A 24299-nucleotide genomic window follows, 5' to 3' on the forward strand; every position below is an offset into this window, starting at 1 on the left:
GGAGACTTTTACAAACCTTAGAGTTTGTAAGGTTTTTATTCTGCTAAAAATTTATTTTCCCAAAGCACCTAAAAATCCACTCTACTTTTAGTGACCCCTTGGTATATAAGCCAAGATTCTCAACCTAATATCCTAAATCTCAATACAAGCAAGCTTTTAATAAAGCAGCYTGATCCATGAACACTGCAGTGACCTCTTGTACCTCCTGAACGCCTCTGAAACAGAGTGCCTTTTGTGTCTAAATATAATCTTAGACGTGTACTGTGTTTTTGAAGACTTTGGCCGCCATGACAAATCTGTTTGATAGATTTATCAAATCTTGTCCTGATGAAGTAAACCAGTATTAATATTCAGAAATAACCGCCTTTGCTGTACTGCCAGCATTCCATGACTCTCACTAAAATTAAGGTGATATATGTGGGCAGAGCTATGGGCTGTGATAAGAAATACACGGTAGAGCATAGCAAATAAACAAAAGCACTCGTTGCTATGTGAAGAGTCCAGAGGTCAGTAAGAAAGTGACTCAAATATTATGGGGCACACTTTCATGCACCAAGGAAAAGGAACAAACAATTTCTTTATCTTTATACATTTTTATAACTTTTAGTTATGAATAGTAAGAAGTCAAGAACTGAAACCAACATTGTACTGGAAGACAGCCCAGAAAAGAGTCCTGCAGAGGCTGTGAGACTACAATGGGTGACTGAACACTACCTGAAGTTAGAACTAAGTTAATTCTGTGTAAAGAGAAAACAAGCTGGTTGAGATTTCAGAAAGAGAAATTACCTAAGTAACTCCTACTGTACACTTTTGCCTCTTGGGAAAAGGCAGGCAGCCACAAGGCAACTGCCTCAATAAATCATATCCCAGTATACTTGCTCTTTGGTCCACCTAAAGTAAGTACAGTAGCAGAACACTTGGAAAAGTATTTTTTGCTGCTGGTATGCAGTATTTTAAGTTACCAATAGAAATTTTTGTAATTTTAAAAATATTATTGTAGCTTTAAAATAAAGCAGAAATTAATTGAATGTATTTCTTTTAATTGAAAAAATAATCTCCATCTCTGTATATACATGTACACACGTATATATTTGTACACATAAGTGTTATTCAGAAGCAGAACCTTGGAAAAAAAGCCCTGATAAAGTCAGCAGAAAAAAAAAAAAAGAAAATAAATTTCAGCTCACTGTGTTCTGTATGTCAGAATCACACTGGAAGGGGAAAAAAAAAAGTAATCTCAAGTCTAGGTAGAGAAGAGACATTTCTGCTGCATGCATTTCCAGGACATGCACTCTTTATATAACCAGCTTCAGGAATACAGTGTTCCACCGTTTAGTATTTGAGGTTTGACTTCACATTGTTCAGCTTGTTACTGCAGGCAGTTTATTACACGGTGCTATTTCATGCTAGGGAGGACAGGTAAGAGCTTGCAGGGGGCTCTCGCTCAGACAGTGATTTCAGAATTGCTCCATAAGCAGTCCTYGCTGAAGATCTGACAAGATCCTTTTCTCCAGCATGCAGACCACCCACAACCCTGCAGACAAATCTTGGCAAAATTAACATTAGCAACAAAGAATTCTATTGTCATTCTGTTGCTGGTGAAAGGTGAGGCAAACCTTGCTTCAATTGGTCATTAAATAACAGGTTTTATATCAAATACTTTTTACATAGAGCATTCACTTCCTTCAATACCTCAACTCAAAGTATTTCTTTCACACTTTGAATATTTATCATACACACACCCCTTCCTCCCAGACTCATTCTTTAGTTAGTTAACCAAGGCTGAAAAACTGCCCCTGTATTTCCCTCTGAGGCTGAGTAAACAGATCTTTCAGGGTCAGATAGTATAAAATGAATCAGTAGATCTGGCTGTCGTATTCACACATGGGCGAGGAATGCAAGTTCTGGCACTTAACCCTTCCGGTGGAAAAGGACATGATCTGTATAAACTTAGGGAGCTCTGCATCAAATCTTCTGCGGGACTTAAAACTCACTGAAGACAAGAGCACCCATTTYCTCAGATCCATTTTAGAGTGTTTTCCACATGTCAGTGTGGTATTATAAGAAAAAAAAGAACAGTTGAGTGTTTGACATTTTATTCCTTTCAAAGTGACTTCCAAATACTTTATATGCTACAGAATTTGGATTGGGATGGCCAGGATGAGCCGGCTTCAAGTCCACAGGATGCTACTCAGGGTTCCAGGAGAGGGAGGAGCAGCCTCCACAGCTCTGAGWGCAGACCCTGCTGGAACCTCCCTCSCAGTCCTTCAAGAAGCCACACACAGCTGATTCAGAGAACCCGCCCAAAGGAAAACCCCGTCCCATGCTCTGCCGTGCCCAGCGTGTATCATCATGTCACACACAGCACTGGGGCTTTACAGWCAACACATTTTTCAAAGCAGCTTCTTAGGACTTTGCCCTCCAATGCAGCACCTCCCATTAAACATTTAGCTCCTTTCGTGGATTAGGGATGAAAACAAACCACATCAAAATAAAGGATGATGAAACATTTCTAGATAAAAGTGAAAGATAACAAGCATTCAATAGTATTCTGACATAACAACAATTTAAAAATTAAATGTAGAAAGGTGGAAGTATTTGGAAACAGTTGTTTCATTGTCTAGACTCTTAAAAATCAAAGTGCAGATTCTGCTATGGAGAACAACACAACAGCTCCACTGCACCTGAAAAAAAAATTCCACGGGCCAAAATCGGAGAGAAAACAGCAAGGAATTGTCACTATATTAAAAACTAGACAAATCACAATAGCCCCAAGCAAACAGAGCACCCCTTCTCTAGAAATCACTACTTYCCCTCATCAGAAACAGGATACTGGGTGTTACCAGACTCTGTGCCTGACCTGAGCCACTATACCCGTTTGGGTTGGATTTTTGTATTGAGTCCTTACCAGATGTTATAAGGAAAACTGTTCACAAGTGGTCAATCTCAGAATTTGGGTTATGGAAGTCACACCCGAGATCCTTACAATTAACACATCAGGCCAAGCCCTGTCCACAGTTACACCTGTTCCCTTCAGCTGACTATGTTAGTGCCAGTGGAGATTGGCCTTGTGACTGCAGTTGAGCAACCAGCACAGCAGCTAATGATCAGCAGGAATGTGCTGCCTGGATTTAGCAACTCAACAAAGACATTCACAAAAACCCCTCATTTTCAGCCTTGGTAAGCAAAGGCAGCTCCACAAAGAGGAAAATAGGTTGAGACACCAGGTATGAGCTCAGCAACTCCTAAAGATCTCTTAACTGAGGCAGCACAGCAGAGCCCCAGMACTAATGGGCCTCCAAATCACCCATCTTGTACCTCCTTTCTGCTTCTGCAGTGCATGAGATGGATCCACCAATGCCTTTATTTTCATTTATTCTTGATTGAAATTCACTCAGGAGAACAAACTGGGACAGCCTGATTCTATCTGCCACAGGATGGCAAGTGACTGCAATGCATTTTTTTGAACCTGCCTTGTTATCATACTCACAATCTTGGTCATTTTTTTCAGGTACTTAGAACTGACTCAGACTTGTGCCCACCAGCACGTTCCAGTTCTAATTAGAAATGCTCAGGTAGCTACTGAAGAAATCCAACAAACTTCTACCTAAGTTACTGACAGAAAAAATGCTCACCGGTTAACACACCAAAGCAGCTGTCACAGATTATACGAATTGTAACTCCTTCATTGCACTCCTTCAAGCCTCCTAGGAGCATGTGGCTCGTTCTTCAGTGCTTTTTCCTTTCCAGAATTATTTTGGCATGGAGATCACACAGTGACAGAAGTTTAAAATACTTTTCTCTTTACTCTGAGTACCCACCTATTGTGTTTAATGGAAGTCAAATCACTATTTTTGAGAAAACCATTAAAAATATTTCTGTTCATTTTGCAATGGCACATTCAAGTATTTTCCAGCATTCTGCAAAGGAACTGAAGGTCATGTTGCAGAAGGCTCAGAGAAAGTGCTGTCATTCTGAAATACGTAAGCTCACTGAAGCTCCTGCTATATTCACCCATCAGAGCAAACTGCAACTACATGTAGTTTTTAATTTATCAGCTAGGTTTATTGGAATGGAAACAAGCTATTTCCAAAGTTTTCAAGTTCTCAGTCCCTAAATGCAAAACATAACCAAAAGAAATGCTAATTTAAACAAGTCTGCTGTCAACAAACTTGTAAGTAAAACATTTGTTAATGYAAAACATTTTGTTCCACTCATTCTCAGCTTGATTTAAAACTAATAAAAGAAGGCTCTTTCAGTGTTAAAGAGGAGTCACCCACTGATCAAACTGTTCCAGGTTTTATATTCACACTTTAGGCCATGTGACAGGAGGAAAAAACCCAAAACCTCAGAGTTACATAGCCCAGAAATTTATTGAATATTTGCTCAAATACATTCTGAATAGAAACTGTTCCCCTTGTTTTTGCTGCTCCCAGGAAAGATCACTAACAGATGCATTGAGCTGTAATCACCAATTAGGAATTGTTATGTATGAAAAGTGTTAAGTGTGGGGCTGCAAACTCCTTCTGGCCAGATCTGTGTCTTGAATTTGACTAGGCACCTTCCTTTTGAAAGATTCAATTTGTGTAAGCTGTTGCACCTAATGTTATTTAGAAGATCCTTTTACATTTTGGTCTTTTTAAAACAGGAAAACCCTTCCAATATTTGCTTTTGTAGTTTTCAATACTGAAAACATTTAGTCCAGAGTGTTTGCAATGGGGTTTCTAATTTTTTATATGGTCTCTTCTAAGTATCCCAGAGCATTTAGTCTTCTGTTTTGGCTTCCATTTCTTCGGCATCGTCATCCCCATCCACTTCAGCATTTTCCCTCTCCAGTCTTTCCAACTGCCTTGCAAGTTCAGTCTCATCTGTGTCAGTAACCACCTTAGGCTGAAAAAAACCAAACAAGAACACAWGGCAAAATGTCATAAAGAAAGGTCACATGTATTTGTAGACTCATTCTACATAAAGAGCAAGAGATAAAATAAATCCTGAAGCCACATAATAAAACCCAGGAAAAATAGATTCTTTGGCCATTTATTTCAGGAACACAGAGGTTCAAATTTTTTTTCTGCTTTTTTTTGCTAAGATTTCTTGTAGTGCTACTGATCTTACTCTACTTTAGAAATATTGCAAGGAAAAAAGTTGTATTTTAGAATGTAATTTACTCTTACCTCCATCTGCACATTAAATACTCCTCTCTTCTCCTCAATTTTTTCTTTAATTACAGCCATGGCTTGATTCAGAACAGACAGTCCTTCAGTTCTCTCCAGTGTTGTAGTAGTCATCACATACCGAGGAGGGGCTATCAGATTAATCTACCAMATTGTAAAGATTGGGGGAAAAAAACTCAGTAACAAAGAAAAAGATATTATACCTAGTTAGACCAAACAATTAAAAGCATTGAAAGCCATATGTTTTCTTTTTTTATGATGACTGAATAAGTAAAGATTTTCTTCTGTTACAAGAGACTATTATAAAAAAATCATTTTYAAAGGAGAGAGTACTTCCAAGTTCTTCTTAAAAACACTTATTCAGTAGTACACTTAATATCCAAAAACTGTTGGGGAAGAAAAACTAGATGTGGATAGTGTAATCATTCTATCAACACTCAAACGTAAGTGGAACAAACTTTCCTTTTCTTATGTAATCTTATACCTGAAAACAAAAGTTATTGCTCCCTACTTTAASGCTGCATAAAGGAACAGCGAGTATGTACTGTGCTAAAACTAGACTTTAATAAATTGAATGGAATAAATACAGCTTCCTGAACTTTGAAAGSCACTGCACAACCACAGGAAGAACTGTCAGCACAGAGCTGAAATGAAGTGTGTTACAGACCTGCTAGAAAAGAATTGGAAGGCAGGCACATGGCTTGATGTGGCTAGTGYAGTTGCATACTACTGCTCCCTGCGAGCATCAGAAAACTCTGCTTTTGACTCCATTATTAAAACTGACACTCACTTTGATGGGCATGTTCTCCGTGGAACAGTTCAAGCCTGCTCTCAAAGCTTCTTTTACTGCATCTATGCCTTCATAACCATAACAGGCMACCTCAATATCTAGGACAGAGAAATACAAATAATAAAATTTTACTGTTACCAAAAGCTGCAAAATATTTGAAGCTTTTAAACTCAWGCTTCAATAAACCTGTTTAGCAACCAAAGTTTACCCACAATGAGAGCTTTAGTAGCTCCCAAATCTGAGGAAGGTATTTTTACACATTTGCTTGACTTGTAAGTTGAGGTAAAAGTCTTTATAAATTCTTTAGACAAGCAATATTTTCATTGTGCTTTGAAAAGCTAGGATACAAAATTATACACCCATATCCACTCACTTCTCATCCAATAAATACAACAGAAATAATTATGTATTTCTCATGGAGAAATGAAGATATTAAAGCAGTAAATACCAGAGAAAATGAAAGTTCAGGAAAAGTGAAAGCTGAAGATTATTTATAATCTTATAAATTATAGATTTTTGTCAGCAATTATAACAGAGGCATAGAGGCATCACTTGAGGAACATTAGAATATATTTTTATAAGGTTAACATATGGTTAGAATTATAGTTAGCTATAGGCTTTGTAGGTGTTTGACAAATAAGGCATAAACTAACATTGGTCATATCTGTAATACCTTGACCAACGAAAAGACAAAGATCTATTTACCTGCATAACAATAGCAYAAGACTAAGCTACACAAAGAAGTTAGTCTCACTTCCAGGTGACTCAAAAAACCCTACTAATTCTGAGCTTTCAGGAACAAATTCACACAGGACCGTCCCAGTCCACCTTAGGATGAGAACAGAAGCCAATGGCAAGTTTCTACACTTGTGCTGATGACAAAATTAATAAGTTAGAACAAAATCTGCAGCATGATGGAGCCAGATGTACAGTTTCGAAGTATGTTTTCTTAAGTCATGCAGTCTTTTCTGCCTACACTAAAYTAATAGAGACAAGCTAGCTCATACATTAGAGATGTGATAGGCTTGAGCTGATATATCCTGCTGAATGGTTTGCAATCAACCCATCAGAAATACTATTTTCACATGTTTGTKGACAAATGACTAAGGTGTATGCTGTAGCTGTGCTGACAGAAATCAATCATCCTGTCAAGAAATCAATGAATTTAAAACTCTGAATAATGAAAAAGAATGTTTTCTTTATTTTTTATTACTGTAGATGCAGTACTAACTATAAAATATTACACTGTGTGCTAAAGTAACATGACAAACAGCATTATCTATCCTGACAACTGGTCCATGTTCCAAGGAATCTGCACTTTGGGAGGAAAAATAAAAGCCAAACCACTTTGCACTTTGGGATAGAACCYAGATAGGCATTTTTGAAGCAATCCTTGATTAAMGTGTCTCAATTCTGAACAGTTCCCCTCAAATATCAGCATTATGTACAGTAAGTTTTAACTGAGTTTATATTTAGCAACAGACAATCTTGACCTAAGTGTCAAGAMATGTTCAAGGAGCACRGGGAAGAACTCACCAGCTCGGATTTTGACTGCCTGTGGTGTCAGACGTCTGTTAATATTATCAATCAATACACGCCTCTCTTCCTCCGTCAGATCCAGGCTATCCAGGATTGCAGGGTCTCTGAGAATGAGACAAGCATCCAGTTTATTGATATTTATGGTTCCTTCAACATAAAGGTAATCTCATATCTAATGAAATAGAATCCATAACGAATCTGGAGTTTTAAAATGATTTTAGTATTTCATTCAAACACAAGATTTTTGCTATTCTACAAAATAATGTAGAATGGCATACTCATTGTGTTATTTTGCATTCCTTTTTAACAGTATCTGGATCACAGACAGATACTTTTCTACTGGCTACTCATGGCTAAGGAAAGGATAAAAGCCTGTTAAATCCCAAGCTAATAGTTTCAAATTCAGAGACCACAGAAGCGAACTCCTCTGCTGTTTACTMATATAAATTAGCAGCTCTTTTTTGAAGAAGTGGTGACGATTTTCTAGTTCTGTATTAAATTTATCCCAAATCGATCTGAAACCGACAACAAAACMAAAAAAAMYYMAAAAAACAGTTCCTGTTCTACAGAGACAAAAGTCAGTTTTCTGGAAAAAAATGCCAGATCACCTACAATATTACCGGCAGGCCAACATGAAATAAAATGGCCTAAAATTCTCAGGCAACAGAGACTGGTCTCTGCTGCCAATAAAACATCATCTTTCATGTTTTTGTATACTAAGTATAGAGAGAAGGGCCAAACAAGCAAACAGAACCCAGAAACATGACAGGTTTTACAGACCACAATATGAGCCTGTATGGCAGAAGTGATTTATGGGACATACAATTCTGTTTTGGTTTTTTTTTACAAACTATCCTGTTAAATCTACCTGTTAAAGCATTTGGAAGGCTTTCAACAGTAAGTCCCCAATGTTGAATTTTTACTGATTTAAAGGTAAATACACTAATTTTTGCCAGAGGTATCATGCTGTGTGAAACCCCAAAACACTAATCCTCAGTACAAAGAAAGGCATATCAAGCCAAATTCCTAGAGGGAATGCTAAACTTCACACAGCCCTCCAGCAAGAATAGGAAGGCAGCAATATCCACATTCTCCTTCTCCATTGCTATACATTTATATAGAAGCACAACCGGAACAAATGGAAGTTGTTGTCCACTGTCAAAAATCTTAAAGCATTACTGATGGAAAGATGTTTTCAGAATGCTTCAGAAGTTTGTGCTCCAAATTGAATAGCAAATGAGCAACAAAAGGCCTGTGCTGAGGAATTTTCATGAGTAGACATACAAGTGAAGCTCAAACAACCAGACTAACTAGGGCCTTTAAAAAAAATTCTATTATACAGGTTTTTAAACTAAGTATTTATCAGTTAAGAGTGATGTGAAATTCCTTTTACAGCACTATGTCCAGATTTGCCCATTACCAGTAAATTTGCTATCACCAGAAAATAATCATTATTATATGAAACAAAACACATTCAGTCTAAATGASGACTTTAGACTTTTCTTCCCCCAAAACGTAGAGCTGGTTTACAGCTAATTAAAAATACTACGGACTGCCCTGCTTCCTRAAGTCAACGCCATTTCTAAAAGGCTTGTTACTGCCATCTAGTGTTCAACTCCAGTTCATCGCTCACATGCCTGTGCACTATAAAAGGGCAAAATTGAAAATGTTTACTGAGAAACCTGGTTTAGAATTGACAATTCCATGGTAGATTCTTTACAGGGAAACCAAATACTTTAATTCTGAAAGCAAATGAAAATATCAGACTCTACTAAAAGAATAAAAGCTATCCATCTCATTGCTTGCTTCCTTAGTATCACAATTTCCCACCTCTTTCTGTTCCTAATTCCATTTCTAAGTTTATGATCCCATTCTTTAAGTTTGGAAGTGTAGAGAAGCAACAGGCCAGCTTGTTGCATTTAAAAAAGAAAAAATCTGCCTGGGCAGTGGAAGAGTGACAATGCGCTCWGAGTAAAAATGTCTTCAGACATATAGCTGATGTACACAGTGGAAGACTCAAAGATGAGTCTTCTCAAGAAGAGAAGAAGACTGTCTCAAAAAACAAGTCATCTCTGAGCCTTCTTTTAAAGAGCATTGGGAACTGGAAAGAAACAGTAAGACAGAGAAACCTACAATAACCAACTGAAAGACTGATGTCAAAATTTTCTAGATTTACTTGACCAGTATATTTTCCATACTGACTCTGGAAAAGAAACCAAATGAAACAAMCCAAAAGAACAGGTGATGGATCTGTTTCAGGAAATACTTCTCCACCATTTGATATAAGCCCCTACAAGTATAAAAGAAGTCCTTACGAGACTGCATGCTTGAATGCATCATAAGCACCATAACCCGGTCTTTTGTACTTGTCATCAAATACCCAGGCAGTTCTCTGGAACAGGCTCTCAAGCTGCTCATCCTTAGTGTACTCCAAGACTTCAGCAACATGGCGAAGGATGCTGTAAACCTGCAACACAGCAGTGTTCAAAAMCCCAAACCAAATACTGAATGCAGACAAAAACTTCTTCAAAGTGTTGAGACCATACAGCAGGAAGGATGGGAGCCTGAAACTACCTGCATGTCTTTTCAGTCAAAGGTTGCCTACAGTGTGCTAAACCAGCATCTTTCTTATCTATTAATTAATAAGCAGCTTATTAATTAATAAGCAGTGCTTAATAAGCACGGACACATGAGCTGGTTATATATCTTTGCATGGGTAAATGAGAATCAGAGTATGCCTAATACATGAACACAGTATTTTTATCTCATGTCTGCACACTTTGGTTGCTCAAGAAAAAAGCTGGAAAWACACAGTGACTAAACATAGAAAGGCAACTTACAGTCTTTGATTTTGTGAATTTATCTTCACATTTGATTGCTTCCTCTGGAGAAACTCTTCTTTTTGACAAATCAATATAACCTGTTGTGGAAGACAATTTTTTAAAGTGTCAGCTATTGTGCAATCTAAGTCTGACTCCTTCAAGAGAAAMTCATGAGAAACAAATACTCTGGCTCAGGATTTGCCCCCTGCCTACAGTATCCCTGTATGTTGCTACATAGAGAAACAAGACTAAACCTTGAGGAATTTGAGCAAATTATGACCCAACTTAGGATATAAATTTTTTTCAACTGTAAGTACTTACAATAGTAACTTTTTAAAACAGCATTCTTTTAAATTACTGCCTTGATATTTTCTCTGTAAACTCTGAAGGAATTTTCCTAATATCTCAGCAACCATTTTTACRGTTCTGTACAGTTTGGGAAAAAGAAAGATCACACCAGCATACAAAGAAACAAATTTAATGTGTATCTTTGTAGTGCTCAACAAAAWTTAATTCAAGGCTGGCACCCCATCAGCTTTGCTCTGAACCACTTCCTAACAAAAACGCTCACCCTTAAAAAAACCAACTTCTTTTGAACTCTCTTCTAAATTTGAAACTTCTCACAAAATACTTCTCACAAACTAYAGATTTCCCAATAAGTTCAATAAAAGACCACTAGATGAATTCCAGGTGTGTTAATATGAGAACAAAATTAATTTGTAAAAGTATAACTTCATTAGAGATGTTGGGAAACTTATTTCACTTCATATTTATYTGAAATAAGTTTATTCTTGTCTTTCTTTCATATCTGCTTTTCCTTATCCTGTCATTCATTATTTAGYCTCAGAGTTAACTGCAGTTTCACAAGTATTCTAAAAAAGCATATTACTTGAGAAACATCATACAAACAGTAACATTTCTAGGAAATGTGCTCAGAGTTTATTATCTCTTTATAGCTGGGTATTGATTTTAGAGATTGCATGGAATAGTATTATCAAAATCTGGAATGCTCTCAATAGAAATCACATTAAAAAAACCTTCAAAGATTCAAATGTTCAAAAGACAGGAATCAAAAATTGCCTGTACAATCTTAACTTGTAACCTACAGAATTCACAAYAAATATATACTTATCATCTATCTGAGTGACAAAATTTGAGACTTGTTAATGAACAGGACTGACATTGAGCACTAAATGCATAGCATCTAGATTTTTGTATCTACAGCAAATGATCCYTCTCTTCAGTTGACTTAGAAAATCTACACATATATCAAAAGAAAATTCCACTTCCCTCTAGTTCAGTGACTGATCGGATGAAGASCTATTTAAACAAATCTTTACTGATGTGATTTACTTTCATGAACCCAATTCCCAAAGGATGSAGATGAACAGATCAATAATCATAGGTATGGTCACTGATGGTTTATTTTGCTTAAATGCCCATCAAAAAGCAGCCCTTGCAAAACCCACAAATACCTAAACTGCTTAGTTCATCTGCATTTCTGTCTATGAATTCAATCTTGATACAGCCCATCATATCCCCAGATACCTTTCTCTTTGTCAACTCTTATGACCACAACACATTCATTCCTCCCGATCCGGATGAGTTTGTTKATGGAACGGATCCGTCTCCTGGACAGCTCACTGAGGAGGATCATGCCTTCAATATTGTTGTACTCCAGCAGGCTGACATAGGCTCCCATTTCAGCAATGGACCGAACATTGACCATCACTACATCTTCCACCTCTGGAAATTTATGTTGGTAGAATCTACAGCTTAGACCCGGCATTCTGGAATTGGAGTAGAAAAAACAAAGATTTTATTTCACAGTACATCACTGCCTTCTCCTTCAAACAATAAATCAGCATGGACAGGGGAAAATGGAGAGAAATAGTGACAGAAAAACTTGCAATTAGAGTAAGGTTGTGCTTAGGTTTTTAAAGATATTAAGTAATAGGTTAACTTGTATTTTAAGTMCTGCTACCACAACCATTTGCTAAGATGCAACTTTTTTTGCATTAATATACAAAAAGCTTTGCGACCCAGMCTTCATTATCCACTTCAACTGTCACACCACCTATACACAGCACACTGGAAAGGCTTCAAGTGGTAGAAAGGCACTGTGCATCTGGCAATCATCTAAATTCATCAGACTGTGTAAYATTTTCACAGATTCACACAATATTMTGAGTTGGAAGGGACTCTCAAGGATCATCAACTGGATTGTAAGAGCAGGAGGRCATAGGAGAGAAGCCTGCAGTGCTCATGAAGGATTTTGTATGCACTTAGTAAGACAGTATGTGAAGCTAAGAGAATAAGAGGCAGATGGAAGCTTCTGTAAGACTGAGGAGACGCTGACTCCAGATGATGACTTTCTACACTCAGCACAAGATGTTTGGAGTAATCCTGCAAGACCTGCTCCAGAGGCCAACTGTCAGCAAAGAAAGCAAAGRCATTAATCAGAACAGAACTAGCCTGGCCTGAAGTACTGAAAAGGTAAAAAAAGGCCCCCATACAACMGACTGCTAGTCAGGAGGGAAAAAACCCAACAGAATTTCTTCRTTATACATTAAAAAATATGGGCAAAAATAACATTTCATAACCAAGCAGTGGTAAGAAGGAATGCTTAAACTGCCTCATTTTTCTAATGATGAATCCATATGCTCTTCTAAMTAGGTTAGTTCAATTCATTTTGTCTATGGCTCAAAGTTTCACACAGAAAATTTTCTACAGCAGTAGGAGCCGAAGATGCCAAGCCAAATGCTCACTCTTTCAGGTTTGTTTTAGTTACCATTTTAGAATTTTAGTCATGATCTTTACAGCAGTGCCAATGCTGCCTAACTACAGGAAAACTTAAAATCAGAGTAGGAAGGTAATGCCAAGTGCTATGAACACATGGCCACGCAATTCAGAAGACCCCGTCCACCCTTATTTCCACTCTTACTTTTAARAAGGGGAAATACAGACTAGCAAAGTATTATAAAAACACTGAAGGTTTTGTATAACTTTGTGTAAGTTGAAGCTGAACAAAGAACTCCAAGGTTCGAAAGGAAAACTCTACAGATGGCTTTTCCAGTCCACCCAATGCAGCTCTGCTCAATCTTGCAGGTACTTATGGGGTACACGAGAAAACTGCACCACAAAGCAACGAACCCAAGCCACAGCAAGCAAGAGCGGACAAAAAACACTTAGCACACACAACATTTTCACTCCTCTCTCCAGTCACAAAGTTTTTGCTTTGGCCTTCTGTGGAAGGCCCCCAAGAGAARCACTATGCTCGCGTCGAAACTGGTAATCATCTTTTCCAGAGGCTGGACACGCCYCAGCCGAGGCCCTCGCGGCCGCACAGCTTCTGCGGAAACTGGCGGAAGCAGAGCCAGTCCCGATCAGCGCCGCCGACACGGGCGCTGTCCCACGGCCGCCGCCGCACCGGAGAGGCAGGCAGGAAAAGCCCATGTCGGGCAGGGCGCCGGCGGGAGGCCCGGGAAGGCGGACCCGGCGGCAGCAGAGCTCCGGGCCCCGCCAAGGCCGGGTCGCCAAGGCCGCGGGCCCCGCGCGCCGAGCCGGGAGGAGCCGGGGCGCGAGGCGGGCGCGCGGCGGTACCTGGCTGCGGCCCGAGGGGTCCCGCGCTGCGCTCGCGCCCCGCAGTCCCGCGCTGGCCCCGCTGCTGCCTCCGCGTGCGCCCGGCCGCCGCCGCCTCAATGCGCAGGCGCCGCGACGCCGAGGCGAGAGAGGCCGCGCTCTCCTCGAGCGCCCCCTGGCGGCGGGAGGTCAAAACAGCGGGCCCAGCCAATCGCGTCTCCCCTGGTGGCTCCGGGGATCACGTGACCGCATGCGGCGCGCGCGACGCCTCGCGGCCATCCGGGTTCGGTCCCCTTCGCGCGAGCACCGCCTCGCGCGGGGCGGAGTCACGTCACGTGACSGCGGCGACGGCGGCGGCCACCGCAGCGACATCAGGGCCGGGCCCCGCCGGTGACAGCGGTGACAGCCCGAGCCGGCCCCGCCGCCCCGCGCCCCGCCGCAGCCATGTCGGCCAAGGACCGCATCGAGATCTTTCCCTCGCGGATGTGAGTGTCCGCCGGCACGGGTCGGGATAGCCCAGGGGGGAGCGCGGGGCTCGGTGCCGTGCCTGAGGCGGCGGGGCAGCGGCTCTCGGGGAGCTCAGGGCGCCTCAGCGGGGCTCGGCACTGGGAGTCGTTCCGCCGGTTGTGTACGCGCGGCGCCGCCGAATGGAGCCCCAGKTTCTGTGATTAAACAGCTGAGGGCCGCTAGTCCTTAACTTCAGCTTCTGCTTCCAGGCTCCAGATCAGYTCTGTCAGCCCTCAGAGGGCCATGGCAGGACCCGGCGCCGAGATGCCGGTGTGGTATTTAAAATCATGTGATTATGCAAACCTTACTTAAAAAAGAACAGTTTATAGAATGTATGTGTAGGGAAAATGGACAAATGGAACTACAGCTTCACTTAACTTTGCAAYAGACGATACTGCTTTAGGAGAGGTTGGCCATAAATTGTTGAAAAAATAAGGAAGTGCTCCAAGTATAGTGGACAGTCAGGTAATTTTCCACATCCAGACAACAAACTATTTGTCATTAAATCACATGTCTCGTGAGAATGCTTTGAAAGCTACCAAGATTGGAACAAACATAAACAATTGAATAAAACCGTTGTCTGTTCAGTACCTTTTAGTACCCTCCCGGACAGACAGACTTTGCTTTAAGGTGAAAGGCTGTTTCAAATCTTCTTGAATAAAAGTAGGTTGATGCCTGTACATAGTCTTTATAATAAAAGGATGCCTTGCAGTACAGAAAACCTCAGACATAAAATAACAATTATTCACTCTGTATGAGCTCAGGACAYATAAAGTAACAGTTTATGTAGGACGATTAATACATTACATCCTGTTTTGAAATTTAGTTTAGAAATAAACTATTGCATATACAGAAATGAGTTATTGCATACACTAAATCATCTGGTCTCACTTCTGCKCTTTGGTAGTGCTCTTTTAATTCAGTTTAGGTGTCCAGGGAGGGGCACTTCATTTTTAAAAAGTATCTGGTTTTGTGTGGTGATGTGTCACTGTGTCATGAGGGTGGTCATGTACAAAGGCTTAATATTGACAAGCCCTGTTTCAAATGAGGTGATAGACAATAATGTGGGCTGTGTTCCCAAAAGAATGTAAGTTGGAATAGCAAAATAAAGGTGACCTGTGTCTGCAACAAATAATTTTGTTAACTGACAGAAGAAGATTTCACAAGGTTTGCTTTTTGTGTTGGTTTGGTTTTTTTTTTTTAATTGTTATAAAGTGGCTTGCTGGATGAGCCTCTTCTGTGTTGGATATCTTCAATTCCAGAAGCTGCTCAGTCTCCTTGAGAGTAAACAAGACTTTGTTTAGTCCACTCTCAGAGCRAGTGAGATCTTGCTTGAACTAGAAGGCCAGCCAGTCTCTGGCAGGTGATGAACAGAGTGAACAAGTTAGTTCAAGGTGATGACGGACACATGCTTGTTGGAAAGTAAAGTTCTCTTTTTACTCTGTCTCTTTTTAATCATAAGTATTCATAAAGTTTTCATGGTTTTCAGTTACATGTATTTGGTAGATGTTAAGAGTGTTATCACATGCCAGTAGATGTGGCCAGTAATGGATTCCACAGTTCAGACAGAATCTTGATCATACTTACTTTTTCCAGGGTCAGAGAGGAAGCGTGTAAGGACTTGAGTGTTGTCCTTTGTGCACAGTGGCTGTATGTACAAAGTGGTAGCTTACGTTAGTACAGCTTGTCCTTTTTGTAGCGTAGCTCCTGCTMTTCTAGTTATCTTAAACCAAAAATATTTTTCCAATTAAAATATACTTTAGAGCAGAGAGGCAAGCAGGATTTGGATCCTTCTTCAGTTCCTAATTTCATACAAGAAACCTGTAAGTGTGCTACTGGAAATAARGGGTATACAAAGCTACAGCTAATTCCCTAAAATCGCTTTAAATGTTGCTGCTTTTGATTGTCTTTAATAGCTTATAAATCTTCTATGCAGCATGTGAAGATACRGAATGTTTGTACTTTCTGACTTTCTTCAAACCAGAATGTACAACTGCTGTATCTTCTTGCTCTGTAAAACTACAACATGGCATCAACAGTTATGATCACAYGAAGAATTTGCTGTGTTGTCTGATTTTGAGAAGATGGCATAGCAATAAAAGTGATACTAGTGTCACAGTCATGATGTAATTTGATTTCTGGTACTTTTAAGTCATGAAGAAAAATGAAAACTCTTATTTCCTATTATGGAAGCACTGAAAAGTGTCTTGCCAATTTTCCATGAGCTTTGACTTCACAGATAATAAATAAGCTTGTGGTTCTCATTGATGATGAAGATAAATATAAATTGTATTTATTTTAAATGGGAGTCTAAAATTCTGTCCTAAAGTGATAATCTTGTTCTACTGCAATGATGTTTCTCAGTTGCTTCATAATTTCAGTCATAATTTTCTGTGTGTCAGAAAACTTTGCATACATTTTTTTTCTAATCCCTTCAGATGGTGCAGGATGGTTTTTTTTTTTTTATTCCTCTGTTTACCAGGGCTCAGACCATCATGAAGGCTCGTTTGAAAGGAGCCCAAACGGGTCGTAACCTCTTGAAAAAGAAATCCGATGCTTTGACACTGCGATTCAGGCAGATCCTTAAGAAAATTATTGAGGTAGGTAAATTGGAATTTTTGTTTGGYTCACTTTACTTAAAATCTGTYTGTTCTGTCAGTTTTGGATTCCTGTTCTTCATTAGGTGAGCTGGAATATAAGACAACTGTTTAAGATAAGATAACCTGTTTTTTTGTGAGACTGTTGAGGACACATGAGTAGAATTATGGGGTTTTGGCTGTTATGATACAGAAACTTGAAAGAGTTAATATTCTTCACCTCCTTCAGAGAGTCTTAGGCTCTGCTTTCTTCTGTGTCCCAAGTTCCCTGTCATCCCCTCTATATTACAGGGAATTTGCTCTGATGCTGCCAAATACTTTAGGAATGGTATTAACGTATTCTGTAGTCCCATTTTTGTTGCTTTATGTGGCTTGAGGGGATACTGCAGATCTGTCATGTGTCTTGCATGACTAAGTACACTAGCAAGCAGAAGTTTTGTCCAGATGGAACTTGTTCCTTTAYGAAGAAACACAGAGTTTCCTTTGCAATATGGATGACAAATCTGTGATAGGCAATAGAGCCTAACATGTGTGGTTCTGTTCTGCCATACCAGATGGGTTCAGTTGTACTGTTTAAGCTGCAACTGCTGCAGTGTCCATGGTTAGCAGTGGTGTTGTAGCCATGCTGTACACAAGCTCTTGGCACTCTGTGTCATTGTTTCCTATAGATTGTCTAACACACAAAGGCTGGTGTTTCTCAATAGTATGTTTTTTAGCTACAAGGGCTACAAATCTGTAAAAATAGGGAAAAAACAGAGTGGGAAGAGAGTGCAGCTTCACAAAGCTGCATACATTTGTATGTTGGAAAACAACTTTAGTTGTCTCATTCCGTACAGCATGAAAGAAGAGTATTTTCCTACTGCCRTTTTATTGATGTGATTTAACTCACATGTAATAGAATTTCATGATTATTAAGACAAGTCTTTTGCTGTTTCTGTGAGTTCTACACCGTGAAACAGCTGAAATACTTTCTTTTTTTTCCCAGTCACCTGGGAATTACAATTTGCAGTTTTGAGAGTAAGCTATGCATGTATGACTTTCTCACTCTCTTCAATTTTTCAATCTTCTCTTTATGCTACTAGTTATTTATCCTGGAACATGAGTAACAGTGTGCCTTGTATTTACTGCCTTCTTATTTTTTTTAAACAGACTAAGATGCTGATGGGTGAGGTGATGAGAGAAGCTGCCTTTTCACTTGCTGAGGCGAAGTTCACAGCAGGAGATTTCAGGTGAGGATTTCTGGGCTTGCATGAGGATGTTCTACACTTGGGAAAGAGATATCAACAAATCATTATTTTCTCTTTCAGAAAAAAAAGTAAAATTCTTAAATGCTTAATCTTAAAAAAGATGACAGTGGACAGGATGAACTGGATTCTATTAGGTAAAACTGAGAGACATCACCGCGGGAGAGAGAGAATTTGCATGATTAAAATATATACTCTGTTAGAAGCTAAACAAAGTGGAAAGATTGCCAAAATTTTCTTTTTGTCCCAGTCCTTGATTTGAGGAGGCGCTGATTTTTGCAGCTTAGAATCAAAAATGTAGGGAAGGGAGAATTTATATCAGAGTGTTGGACAATATGTCARTTTGGTCTTCCTTGTTAATTTGGTCTCTCTTGTGAATTTGAGGGACACATGTGATGTGTGCTCTTTTCTGTCAGTAAGTCACACAGGGATTTTATCAGTTGTTCTAATCTCCTACCTTACTGACCTCTGTCTCACTAGGGCTAGTGAGGGCTATATGCAAGAGGGGTAACAAATATCTTTCCTCCAGCAGGATACTTTAACTGTATTTTAATAAATCTGTGTAGTTCATTCAATATTGTAATAAATAATAATAAACTCTATTTTAATAAATCTGTGTAATTCGTTCAACTTGTGGAAAAAAGTTGGGGAAGTGTTAAAGATTTAACTGATGGTACTACCAAGTAATGGGGAGGAGCCAAGTGATCAGACACAGTAGTAATCTGTGTGCTGCTGAAGAAAAGTCTTTTTGCCCTTTCATCTGGGTATAGTGCTGTTTCCTGTCCTAACTAGTCACAGTGTTTAGCTATAAACAAGTCAGATTCCACCCTGTAGGTAAACTGGACTTCAGCAGAGGAGTTAGCTGTAGTGACCTGTTCTTGGAAGACCTTAAGTCACTTTAGAATGCTTTAAGATGAATTGTTGTACRAGTTCAAGTTTGTTAATATGGTAGTTAGTGGGTGAACAAACTCATTAATGGTCTGAAAGAACAAATATGTAGAAACTAAAATGAACAATATGTTGTGGCCTTGGTTTGCATTTAAAGCCTTGCAATTCCTTCACGTTTATTATGATAGAAATCTCACAGGTTGATAAGACTCAATGTTATTAAAATAATTTGCCAGATAAGATTTTGGCTGGGTTTTTTAGCTGTGCTTTATAAACTTGGTCTAGGACATTTTTAAAGTTACATTTCATAGACTCTGCATCTTTTCCAAACTTTGCTGAAAACCTATTTCTTTCAACCCTTCWATGTTAGCTTTGAAGACTCTGCAATGATGTGCTTAGAGAACTGAGCTTACAGAACTTTCCAGGTCCTTGCTRCTATTTGATAACTGCTTCTTCATCTTGTATATAATGATGAGTTAATRAACCACTTCAGCTTTCCTGATTAAGATCTATGTTTTCTTCCTTWCAGTACCACTGTGATCCAAAATGTGAACAAAGCACAAGTCAAGATCAGAGCTAAAAAAGACAACGTAGCAGGTGACTCTTTTCTAGGCCATGAGTATTTCAGCTCATAAGGGATTTGTGGGAAGAGACCTGGAAATAGGCAGAAATGTATCCAAATAGTATCTCTGCTTTTCTTACTTATCTAACAGTAAGAATGCTTGTAATTTCTTAGGTTTTTTTTTCCACGTACAACTTATTTTTGTATTTGATTATTTACCTCTCATAAAACAAAATGAATGTGTGTAAACTGTAGTTCAATTTCTGTGTCTTTGGACAAAGCATAACTTCCATAGAGCTTTTCTGGAAAATAGTTCAGGAAATTAAGTCCCAAAAGACAATTTTTTATCCAAAATTGTCTATGAGGAAAACAAGAAAGATGAATCAAGACTGAATGATTAAATATTCCTTAAGCAAAGGGAACACATTACTAAACAGAAACATAATAAAACTGAATAAAACAGAATTCTTCCCTGAATTTTCCATGGGTCTTGATCTCTGTGAGCTCAACACAATTCGGAAGTTCCATATTATATGTCAGGACCATCATGACTTAATAGTTCCAAGCTGTATAGGAATATTTTGTAAATATTACATAATTAGAAGCAAACGGGGTAAAAGTGACTTTTACTTAATAAATCTATAATGCTTTATGTCTCTTACATGCATATTTGTTCACTCTTGTCAGGTGTAACCTTGCCCGTTTTTGAGCACTACCAGGAAGGAGGGGACAGTAAGTACAGTCCAGTGTTTTCTGTCTGTATGTACTTTCGGCTGTTTCATGTTCATACAGAAGTACTTGCCATGTCCTGATGGTAAGTCACKTTACATCACAGGCATAGGGGTACTTACTTCCTTTGATGCTTTGCCCTGGTCCTGTGACATGGAGGGATTATTAGGGACTTAATAGATTCTACTTTCCTAAATCTGAGTTCTTCAGGTGAGGAGAAGACTTGTCTCATATTACCAGATTTTGAGACTGCTTAGTGTTATTAGTGGCATGCACAACATAAACCACTATAAATACAATTTGTTAATAGGCAAAGGCTTTAGCTTCTCACTTGATGGTTTGTATCCCTGTAAAGTATTCATTTTCATCTAGTAAGGAAACACTATAGTAGTAATAGCAGCAATTTTTTTTTTCAGGCTATGAGCTGACTGGCTTGGCCAGAGGTGGAGAACAGCTGGCTAAGCTGAAGAGAAACTATGCCAAAGCTGTGGAGCTGCTTGTGGAACTGGCCTCACTACAGGTTGGTGGGAGTTAAAAAAGAACAGGATCGTTGGTTTCTCACTTTTCTRAAAGTAGAAGTACCATATAAGTACATGGATGTAGCTTAATCTAGTCCCAGTGCTGCACAAAATTGCAAACCTTTCTCAGCCATATTACTACTTCAGAGAAATCCTTATTCCTTAATGCTGACAAGAAACTTTTTTTGAGAGTTGGTATTTGTAATCCTTAATGTGCAGTATTCAGCATGGTAATGACAGCAGTAGAAGTTCTGCTTCTGTTCTGCTTCTATTCTGCATCTTATCAAGGACACAGTTTGTAAAGCTACATTATAGACTTGGTTTTCAAGTGCTTTTTGGTTTTGTGCACAGAATTGATGGAAATGTTGAATTTGTCTTGTGTATTAATTATTTAATCCCATTCCATCAGACATCCTTTATTACTTTGGATGAAGCCATAAAAATAACAAACAGACGTGTGAATGCAATTGAACATGGTGAGTATTTTTCAATTTGGGTTGCATAACATTTTTCTGTCTCCATGCAAGATGARTAGCAGGGTCAAGGAAGCCACTCTTGTCTCTCTTGTTAGTAGAATTTCTCATCAGTTCAAGAATGCTTTCTAGAAAGCATTACAATTAAGATTATYGCAAGAAAGAAAAAAAATTAAAAGCCGAGTGATGGACTGGAGGACACAAAGATAAAATAGGCAAACATGAGAAAGTAATCAGGAAATTRTAGTGAGAACCTACAGAACAAAAGTTTCATGAACATTTTGGAATCCCTGCTGGTGACTTTAACTGGTCAAGCCTGTTGCCTAGAAGCAAAAGATACAATGTTTCTATGTGTTAGGATGTTCCAATAGCTAGCATCATAAACTTCAAATAACTTTATATGTTTAAATCATTCTAATAAACTTTAAAACTGTAATTGTGGTGRCCAGTGGAGAGGCTGGTGACTTCCTAATTGTGGATGGAATAGTCCTTATGTCAGTATGGTATTTTTCTTTGACCTGCATTCTTTATCCTTGTTCTTGTTTGTAAATTTGTTTCTTGCCATTTCTTAAGTACTACTACAATCACAGTATTAGCTGTGATTCCTTTTGCTGCAGTGTCCAGGATGCTTTGATTGTTTCAAGTTGCTTTCTGAGTTTTGATGTCCTGGATTTAATCATTTTTGAATGTACACAATAACATATTTCAGTCCAAAATATGTTGGACTGAAAGCATACATTTATGTTTCTAAACCATCCTTCTCAGTACTTTTTCAAATAGTTTCTAAGAACTTTCAGGCCTTAACTGCAGCTTATCACTGAGAATCTTACTTAGAAGAAGGCTGCTTTCCTCTGCAGCCTTCCAAATAGTTTTGGTAGTGATGGCAACAGGTTTCTTCTTTCAACAAATGATTCTGACACAGAGCTTGCCCAGTTTGGTGTTAAAACTGTGTTTTGTGTGTTATCTTTTCCCTTGATATAGTGTTATATTTGAATATTTGTTTTCATGATGGTCTTTTTAAACAGAGATAATTCTGAGTGAAGGTGCTGTATTGAACAGAAGTCTCTGAAACAGCGTGATGGAAGAACATAGTTTTAATTCAAATTTTGCCCACTTCTCAGGATTAAAAAAAAATTGTGTACTTGTTCATCTTCCACGAAAGACATAAATTTTGCCTASCCAAAAGAATCACTAGATGGACTTGAAACGATATCTGTGCACTACATTAGATAACTTCTTGGCGAATATAACAGTAGCCACAATCACTTCCTTATTTCTATTTTTTTTAGTGATTATTCCCAGGATTGAGCGTACTCTTTCTTATATCATCACAGAACTGGATGAACGGGAACGAGAGGAATTTTACAGGTAAATATCAAAAGACTAGACTGGTCTCTTCCTAAAGGACAATTCCTCAGAAGGGAATTATGAGAACTATTCACCAAATCTGGCAGTGAACATTGTTAAACATGACCCCATTCTCACTGCACATTGAGTTTCCAGAGCTGGGCACTGAGCTCAGCAATTACTTGTCTGAAAGTTATAAATKAACCCCTTCCATTCCAGAGGGAGTAATTTGATATAGTGCATTGAGGTTTTGTGCTTCAAGGACACCTCTGCCAATAAAGTCAGTGTTCTGGTCTACCTGAAACAAAAATGTAAAACCTGAAATGAATGAAAGAGGAACAAACTTGATTAAAGACAAGCAGAGTCATATAATGAAGTGTTTAGGGTCAAGAATATAATTTATAGTTTGGATAAGTTTTTCAATTGCAGCAGCTAGCAATAAAAGCCTTCTATTTATGCCATTTTGCCAAATTTGCTGTTACAGAATTTTTGTTTCCTGGGGARCTTTTCCAGACATCTTTATCAAATCCAAGTTTTATGGCATCTTAGCTCCTAGCCTGTTTAATGAAAACATATTTGCTTCACAGATAAAGCTGTATTTCTCTTCACAGGCTAAAAAAGATCCAGGAAAAGAAAAAAGTATTGAAAGAAAAATCTGATCAAGAACGGGAGCTGCGGAGGGCTGCTGGTGGGGAAACTGAGCCAGCCAATCTCTTAGCAGAAGAGAAGGATGAAGACCTTCTCTTTGAGTAACCCTGCACAGCTGTTGTATATGGAGCAGGGGACCCAAAATACAGAATGTTCAGTTTCAATATAAATCAAGACATGTTGCCTCCAAGATACTTACATGGCTTCTCATTTGGTGTCCAAGTCTCGAGTTGAAAGGATTGTGGATTTCTCCTGGGAGATTAGAAATCAGGGAACTTGACTACAGCACARGAGGAAAAGCAGAAATGGGTTAGATGCTTTCTATTCCATGTTCAGCCTATTTCTTAACTTAGGAATGATAGCTGTTTGTTGATAGCTGTATTTTTTTTGAAGGATGGCTCTGGATTTGCCCAGTCAGATTCATCTAATTGCTCCCCTTCCTAGTACAAGCAGAGAAAAATGTTACTTAGGGAGKGAGATGCTTGTGATGTTTTTTACTGCTGAAGTATTAATGTTCAAGTTGCTTAAAGCCAGTATTGGCACAGCTGAAGTCATGCCTGTAAAGGAAACTCTCGTTTTCTAACCTGTTCATGAAATCCACAATCTTCTGTGATATATTTTCACTGCACGATTGTTACCACTGGCCTAAAATATCTATGGTTTTAATTAGAGTTTCTGCCAACCCGTGTACTGTCTGTGCTAGAAACAAGTGTAAATTTTAACTGTTGAAATACCTGGTGTCTGGCTCAAGTTGCTAGAAGATGGCAGTTTTCAAAGCCTGTTGTGTTGATTTCAAAATAAAACTTCTGCTTCACCTCCTACCCCCGATGTGGAAACCACACTGAGCACATCTCCTACAGCYTGTGCCCGTATTTACTT

The 24299-nt window shown here is 38.8% G+C and overlaps 2 protein-coding genes across 2 annotated transcripts; one reads left to right on the top strand and one right to left on the bottom strand.

Moving 5' to 3' along the window:
• Window positions 1–4353: 4353 nt before the first annotated feature.
• EIF2S1 (eukaryotic translation initiation factor 2 subunit alpha) lies at window positions 4354–14033 on the bottom strand. Its single transcript, XM_057367478.1, has 8 exons — window positions 13929–14033; window positions 11874–12115; window positions 10344–10423; window positions 9819–9970; window positions 7501–7607; window positions 5965–6062; window positions 5175–5318; window positions 4354–4890 (listed from the first exon to the last, which is right to left on the bottom strand). The coding sequence occupies exons 2-8, from the start codon at window positions 12112–12114 to the stop codon at window positions 4765–4767; spliced, it is 948 nt and encodes a 315-aa protein (XP_057223461.1). The 5' UTR covers window position 12115; window positions 13929–14033; the 3' UTR covers window positions 4354–4764.
• Window positions 14034–14235: 202 nt separating this feature from the next.
• On the top strand, window positions 14236–24241 carry ATP6V1D (ATPase H+ transporting V1 subunit D). The gene is made up of 9 exons (XM_057367502.1): window positions 14236–14392; window positions 16897–17014; window positions 18161–18240; window positions 19673–19740; window positions 20393–20437; window positions 20851–20954; window positions 21362–21428; window positions 22715–22793; window positions 23384–24241. Exons 1-9 carry the CDS (start codon window positions 14352–14354, stop codon window positions 23523–23525), a joined length of 744 nt encoding a protein of 247 aa, XP_057223485.1. The 5' UTR covers window positions 14236–14351; the 3' UTR covers window positions 23526–24241.
• The last annotated feature ends 58 nt before the right edge of the window (window positions 24242–24299 follow it).

Source organism: Malurus melanocephalus, unplaced genomic scaffold (genome assembly GCF_030028575.1).
Source record: "Malurus melanocephalus ecotype Western Australia unplaced genomic scaffold, MMel_1.1 scaffold_2, whole genome shotgun sequence".
In the NCBI taxonomy this organism is placed as follows: Eukaryota; Metazoa; Chordata; class Aves; order Passeriformes; family Maluridae; genus Malurus; species Malurus melanocephalus.